Raw genomic sequence first — 7,764 nt, 5'->3', positions numbered from 1 at the left:
CACAGGTGTAATGCAACAGGTGCTTAATCAGCGTCTGTGGGGGTGGCTGGCTGGGCCCGGGAAGGCGGCGGGACACCAGGCCTCTCTCCACGGGGCCGTCTCCGCGCTGGCTGACTGCCGGCATGCGCGGGGAACACGGCGCCCTTCGGCGGCCCCACGGCGACCCCGCGGCCCGGGAAGTCGAGGATGCGCCGTGGGACGCGGGCACCGCCCCTGCGCCTTCATTGGCCGGGGCCCGTGACGTCAGGCTCCGGGCGGGGCCAGGCCCCGCCCCCCACCCCCGCCCGCCTCCCGAGCGAGGCTAGGGCCGGCGGCTGCCGCGCCAGCGGCAGTTGGGGAGCGGTTGGTGGCTGAGGCAGCGGGAGCTGCGGCCGCACGGGTGGTTCTGGCCCAGCGATGTCGGTGCCGACCCCCGCCGCCGCCGAGGCCGAGGCCACGCCGGAGCAGGAGGCGAGGGTTCGCCCGAGCCAGGGCCCCGGGCCGCCCGACCTGCCGGGGCCGGGCTATGTGCTGGGGCTGGACCTGGGCAGCAGCGTGATCCGCTGCCACGTCTATGACCGGGCCGCTCGGATCCACGGCTCCGGCAGCCAGAAGGTGACCGGGGCCCCGCGGGCCGGAGCGGGGGCGCGGGGCCGGGGGAGCGCCCGGGGACCCTCCCCCCGGCTGGGGCACTCTAATGGGACCGCAGTCCCGCCCCCTTCTCCTTACGGATGGGGAAACTGAGTCTAGACTAGTTATGGAGCGACCCTTCCCCCAGGTGGGGCAGCCCGGGACCACTCTAATGGGACCGCAGACCCGCCCCCTCCTTACAGATGGGGAAACTGAGGCCCAGATTGGTTATTATGAAAGGACCATACCCAGAGCAACCCAAAGTCACACAAATAGAATCCTAGACTGGAGCTGAAAGGGACCTCAGAGGCTGTGCAGACCCACCCTCTCCTTCTTACAGAAGGGGAAACTGAGGCCCGGATTGGTTATTATGAAAGGGCTATATCCAGAGCAGCCCTAAGTCACACTAATAGAATCCCAGACCTGGATCGGGAAGGCACCCCAGAGTCTGTCTAGACCCACCCCTCATTTTACAGATGAGGAAACTGAGACCCAGCATAGATAAATGGCAGCATTTGAACGTAGGTCGTCCAATGTTCTTTCCACTGTAGCACGTTACTTCCATTTCCTGGCTGTTCCTCTTTATTTTGTGGCCTCTGTTTGAACATCATTCAGAGGCTTTAAGCTTTTTCCCATCTCTCTTCCAAGTGTCTCTCTGGAGAAGAGTAGAAAAAGTTTCTATCCAGGCCAGTCAGGCCGGAGAGAGTGGGCTACGTATTATGTGTGAACATAGTTCCAGCTTGCTCCCTGGGTTTGCTTTGTGTGCCCTGGATGAATCTGTCTGCTTCTGTTTCTTCCCTGTCACCTGAGCAAGTATCTTTACAGGATCTGTCAGTTACCAGCCTCAGGAGGACTAGCTTTGTTTCACTGCCTCCTCTGATTGACTGGCTTCTCAGTATGTTTTTATCATTTCAAATTTTGGTGCCATTTCTGTTTCTTAAGTCCTAATGTCTGCCTTTTTTTTTTTTTTTGAAGTTTTACACATGCCATTTTTTAAACATTGCTGTCACCTTTCAGTGCAACTTCCCAAGAGATCCCTCTGTCCTAATGGTTTCCTGGCAGGCCTATAATATGAATTTCTCAAGCAGGTGCGTGTTTGCTATCCATAGCTTTTAGAAGTTTCCACATATTGACAACTATGTATCTCTGTTAGGATTTCATCTTTCTTTGGGACCAGTAAGGAGCCTCCTTTAATATTTGATTTATGACACCATTTTTACCTTTTTTAGTTTTCCAGATTTCCTGAAAGAGTCTTTGCTTTTCATAATTGATAGTAGTAAGTAAATGACTGCTTCATTTTAGGGACAGCTTGCCAAAATGCCAAATTTTATCAAATAAATTGCTCTTGTATTTACTTTTATTTCCAAGACTAGTTATTTTGGCATTCTTTTAAATATTTCATTGCTTCTTGATGCTATTAAATGCTTTTTGAGAATTTAAATACGTGCTTCTTTATTTCTTTTCATGTGATGAAAAGCTCTAAGGATATGCCCATCTGTACCCATCACCCAGTTAAGTGAGACTTTAGAGTCTAGACCTGCCCCCAGTGGTATATATGCTCAATTTAGTTCCCTTTATTCATAAGAGACCCCATGAGGCTTTCCTCGTATAGGGCTCCTGGATTTTAAAGACCCAATCAAGTTTCCATAATAGTGTTTCATCATCAAGACTTTTTTGGTTATAAATATTATCAAGAATTTGATTTTGTAGTACAAGTTTTATTGATTCCTTTGCAAAAAAAAAGTTTTCTTACTATTCAAGTGCAACAGCTAAATTTAGCTTCAGAATTAGTTGATAGTAAATATTAACTTAGTAAGAAAGTGCCTTAGTATCGAAAAAGTGAGTGTTTACTTGTTCCTAATGTAATCCAAGAATCCATTAAGTCTTTGAGTAACTGTTTAAATAGTGGGGGGAAAAATGGTTTTATTTTATAAGACCAAATAAAGCTACTTCATGAACTCGTAATTGAAAATTACCTTATAATTAACATATTATGTTACCAACTATCCTGAATCAGTTAACTGAGCAGGTTTAGCATTGGAGTCCTCTACTTTTTTTTTCCCTTCCCTATGGAAGAACAAATTAGAATAGGTTTTTGATTAAGGTTCCATTTGCAGTTTGATCCCAGTAAAAGTGGAAAAGAAAAGACTTAGTTTTGTGCAGAGAAATATATACTAGGCTTCTGTCCCTACTCAACAGCTGTGTATTCTGTTGGTCATGTTAGATGGAGCACTAGTGAGGCCAGCCGTGTAACTGGTGGCCACATTTGGGAAAGCAACTAAAAACAAATGGTCAGCTGGCCCAACGCCTAGCATAGAGCAGGCACTTAATACTTACTGATTGCTTAACTGATACAATTCATTCATATGCTCTCTATATATGAAGGAGCCTGATCCCCTTAGTTCTTTTTTTCCCCTTTTGTTAAAAATCTTATTTAATATTTTATTTTTGCTTATTACATGTAAAAACAATTTTAACAATTTTTTTACAAATTTTGAAGTTTCAAATTCTTTCCCTCCATCCCCTCCCCCACATTGAGAAAGCAAGGAGTTTGACATAGGTTATAATGTATAGTTATGCAACATTTCTGTATAAATCATTCTGTGAAAGAACACAGACAAAACAACCCCAAGAAAAATAAAGAAAATAAAGGAAAAATATCTTTGATCTGCATTCAGGCTCTCCTGGTTCTTTCTCTGGAGGTGGATGGCACGTTTCATCTTAAGTCTTACAGAATTGTCTTGGATCATTGTAGTGCTAGAATAGCTAAGTTTCATAGTAGATCATCATATAATATTGCTGTTACTGTGTACAATGTTCTCCTGGTTCTGCTCATTTCACTTTCATGTTTTTCGGCATCCAGCTCATCATTTCTTCTTCTTCTTCTTCTTTTTTTTTTTAATAAGAGACGGTTGGGGTTAAGTGCCTTGCCCAAGTAAGTGTCATGTGCCTGAGGCCGGATTTGAAATCAGGTCTTCCTGACTTTAGGGCTGGTGCTCTATCCACCGCGCCACCTTGCTGCCCCCTTTTTTTCTTTCTTTCTTTTTTTTTTTTGCTCATCATTTCTTAAAGCACAATAGTATTCTATCACAATCATAAACAACTTGTTCATTCATTCCCCGATTGATGGACTTCCCTTAAATTTCCAATTCTTTGCCACCACCTAGAAAGCTGCTATAAATATTTTTGTACACATAGGTCCTTTTCCTTTTTTATCTCTTTGGGATACAGACCTAGTATACAGACCTTGCTTGGTCAAAGGGTATGCATGGTTTTCTAGCCCTTCGGGCATAATTCCAAAATTGCTCTCCAGAATGGTTTAATCCGTATACAACTTCACCAATAGTACATTAGTGTTTAAATTTTCCCAGATCCCCTCCAGCATTTGTCATTTTCCTTTTCTGTTATTTTAGCTGATCTTACAGGGATGAGGTAGTAGCTCAGAGTTGTTTTAATTTGCATTTCTCTCATCAATAGTGATTTAGATTATTTTTTTAATGTGACTATAGATAGCTTTGATTACTTTGTCTGAAAGCTGCCTGTTCCTATCCTTTGACCATTTATCAATTGTGGAGTGGCTCTTATTTCTATAAATTTGACTCAGTTTTCTATATGTTTGAGGAATGAAGTTTATCAGAGAAACTCACTGTAAAACAAATTTTTTTTCGCAGTAATCATTACCAACTGTGTATTTTCCTCCATTCTCTTTCCCCCCTGTTTATCCTATTCTTTCTCTCCTTTTACTCTGTCCATTATCAAAACTGTTTTACTTCTGACTTTTACCTCTCCCAAACTGCCCTCACTTCTGTCAACTCACTGTCCCCCTTCTCTGATCCCCTTCCCTTCCTACTTTCCTGCATGGTGATACAGATTTCTACATGAAACTGAGTGTGTTTCTCATTCCCTCTTTGAGCCAATTCCGATGAGAGTGAGGTCCATGTGCTCCTGTCCTTTCAGACTTCTTTTATGTCAGCTAATGTATTCCACTCTACTTATCTCTTTCCCCTTCTCCTTGTGCATTCTTCTTTCTCATCCCTTAATTTTATTTTTTTAGATGATCATATCATCACATTCAACTTACACCTGTGTTTTCTATGTCTACTCCTTCTAACTACAATAATAATGACAAAGTCTTTAGGAGTTACAAATATATCATTTCCCCATGTAGGAATATAAATAATTTAACCTTATTGAATCCCTTATGATTTCTCTTTCCTGTTTACCTTTTTATGCTTCTTTTGAATCTTGTATTTGACAGTCAGATTTTCTGTTCAGCTCTGGGCTTTTCATCAAGAATGCTTGAAAATTCTCTATTTCATTAAATGTTCTTTTTTTTTCCCCAGAGGATTATATTCAGTTTTGCTGTGTAGATGATTGGTTGTTATCCTAGCTCTTTTGCCCTCCAGAGTATCATATTCTAAGCCCTCCTGTCCTTTAATGTAGAAGGAGCTAAATCTTTTGTTATCCTGACTGTGGTTCCATTATATTTGAATTGTTTCTCTTTGGCTGCTTGCAGTATTTTCTCCTTCATCTGGGAGGTCTGGAATTTGGCTATAATATTTCTGGGAGTTTTCATTTTGGGATTTCTTTCAGGAGGTAATTGGTGGTTTCATTGAATTTCTATTTTACCCTCTGGTTCTAGAATGTCAGGGCAGTTTTCCTTCATAATTTCTTGAAAGAGATGATGTCTGGGTTCTTTTTTTGATCTTGACTTTCAGGTAGTCCAATAATTCTTAAATTATCTCTCCTGGATCTATTTTCCAAGTCAGTTGTTTTTCCAAAGAGATATTCCACATTTTCTTCTATTTTTTCTTACTTTTGATTTAGGTTGTTTCTTAATGAGTCATAGTCTTTAGCTTTCACTTGCCCAGTTCTGACTTTTAAGGAGTTATTTTCTTCAGTGAGCTTTTGTACCTCCTTTTCCATTTGACCAATTCTTCTTTCTGAGGAGTTCTTCTCTTCAATGAATTTCTGTATAACTTCTTCCATATGGCCAATTCTGCTTTTCAAGGCATTCTTCTCTTCATTGGATTTTTATGCCTCTTTTACCATTTGGCTTGTTCTGGTTTTTTAGGTGTTGTTTTCTTCAGTATTTTTTTTGTGTTTCCTTTATCAAACTGTTGACTCTTTTCTCATGATTTTTTTTTTTTTTGGCATCACTCTCTTTTCTCTTCCCGATTTTTCCTCTACCTCTCTTACTTGATTTTCAAAATCCTTATTGGGCTCTTCTGTGGCCAGAGACCAATTCGTAATTTTCTTTAAGGCTTTGGATGCAAGAATTTTGACTTTGTTATCTTCTTCTGAGTATGTGTTTTGACCTTCGTTGTCACCACAGGAACTTTCTATGGTCAGAATTTTTTTGTGGTGTTTGCTCATTTTCTAGCCTATTTCTTGACTTTTGACTCTAAGCTAAAGTGGGGCTCTGCTTCTAGGGTGGAGAGGGCGCTGTTGCAAGCTTCAGGTTTTTTGTGCAGCTGTTTTCAGAGATAACTTCTAAGGGCCCGTGAGTTTTTGGCTCTTCCAAGGCAGTATGATCTGGGGAAAGGTTTACCACTCTCCTGTTCTGTGCACTGGTTTTTTGTGAGTGACCATAAGCCCTCTTTTCAACCCTGGAACTGTGACCAGAGTCCTTGCTGTCCTGCAGCCACAACCTCTGCTGAGACCCTGGACTGCAACCCAGATCCAAGTGTAGGCAATGCAACAAAGTCCTTTCCCTGGTGCCAGCAAAGGGACCCCTCTAAATCTCCTTCTGACCTGCTATTCGACTCCCTTACTGTCTGTGAGCTGAGAGGTCTGGAAACTGCCAATACTGCCACTGATTCAGTCACCCCTGGCCTGCTCCAGGCTTGCTGGGGCCTGGCCTGCGCTGGCCCAGTCTGCTGTGGACTGCGCTTTTCTCTCATCCTGGTGCAACAGACCTTTCCTGATGACTTTCTAAGTTGTCTTGGGCTGGAAAATTGTTTTACTCCATCTTTTTGTGGGTGTTTAGAGTCATTATTTAAAGGTATTTGGAGGGGTTTGGGGGAGAGCTCAGGTGAGTCCCTGCCTTTACTCCACCATCTTGGCTCTGACTCCTTCCCCCTTACTTGTTCTTGAAACAACATGTGTTTATGTGTGGCATTATCCACCCTCACCCCCATTGCATTAGAACATAAACTCCTTGAGGGTAGGAACTGGTTTTCATTTTGTCTTCATGATAGGCAGCTGCCTATCATGAGGACGCACAATAAATACTTACTGGGAAAATTGTTTATTTGAATGCAGTAGAACCGCATGAAAGATTCAGACAAACACATCAGTCCTTCAATCACTGATCTTTTAGAAACAGGGGCATTAGTTTATGTGTGTATGTATGTACATACACAGGAGATAGCAGGTCTATTCACATTTCTCCTTTTCGTATTCAATTAATCACACATTTATTAAGTGCCTTCTGTGTGTTTGACACTGTGCTAGGCCCTGGAGGTACAAAGACGAAATAGCTCCTGCCATCATAGAACTTACATTTAATTTATGGTCGTGTACATCTGTAGGTATAGGTAAATACAAACTACATATAAAGAAATGAGGGAGGGACCCACAGGCCTAACATTAAGAGCAGTTTGTTAACAATAGAGTAGGGTTCCAGAGGGTACTGTGAAATAATTAGGACTAGTGGGATAGGGATTAGGACTGCCATGGCTGGATAGAATGGAGCAGGGAATCGTGGCCAGGGAAAGGACCTTTGGTCTAGTTGTTTTACAGCTTGGAATTGAAGGGATCTAGATCAGAGTCATAGGGCAGCAAAGGTAATAATGGTTAGATTATCAATCCCTGAGAGAACTACTTTTGGCTGGGCAGAAGTCAGGTCTCTGGGCTGACTCCATCTCTGGCTTATTCTGAAAAGAAAATCAAGAAAAATATTTTTGAAATATGGGGAGGTGGTCCTTGTTGTTCCAAGCACAGTCTTTACTAGGTCATTAAGAGTAAAAATAAGTTCTGTATCTGGGAGCTGGTGATTTTGATTCATAACGTGGTAAGTCATTGTATAAAATACTTTGGTAATGAACTTTATTCTTCCTTTGGCAAACACTAAAGAGAGAGATCAGTTTTGTCAACCGCAGGGTATGACAAAGGGTTAAATGAAAAGCAAGTAGCATATGATTTCCCATTGTC

At 42.4% G+C, this 7,764-nt stretch overlaps 1 protein-coding gene across 2 annotated transcripts in view; it reads left to right on the top strand.

Moving 5' to 3' along the window:
* Positions 1–396: 396 nt before the first annotated feature.
* The window catches only part of GK5 (glycerol kinase 5), a 62,226-nt gene continuing 54,858 nt past the window's right edge, over positions 397–7,764 (top strand). The window contains exon 1 of one of the 2 annotated variants that reach the window (XM_027876069.1): positions 397–594. In XM_027876069.1, the coding sequence (XP_027731870.1) occupies positions 397–594 (198 nt within the window). The remainder of the gene's footprint in view (positions 595–7,764) is intronic. The other variant, XM_027876070.1, reaches the window with a different exon arrangement.

The sequence above is a fragment of the Vombatus ursinus genome, unplaced genomic scaffold (assembly GCF_900497805.2).
Source record: "Vombatus ursinus unplaced genomic scaffold, bare-nosed wombat genome assembly UNPS02014810.1, whole genome shotgun sequence".
NCBI classification, from domain to species: Eukaryota; Metazoa; Chordata; class Mammalia; order Diprotodontia; family Vombatidae; genus Vombatus; species Vombatus ursinus.
Note: the sequence above shows the minus strand (reverse complement) of the source record. Positions and strands in the feature narration are given on the sequence as shown.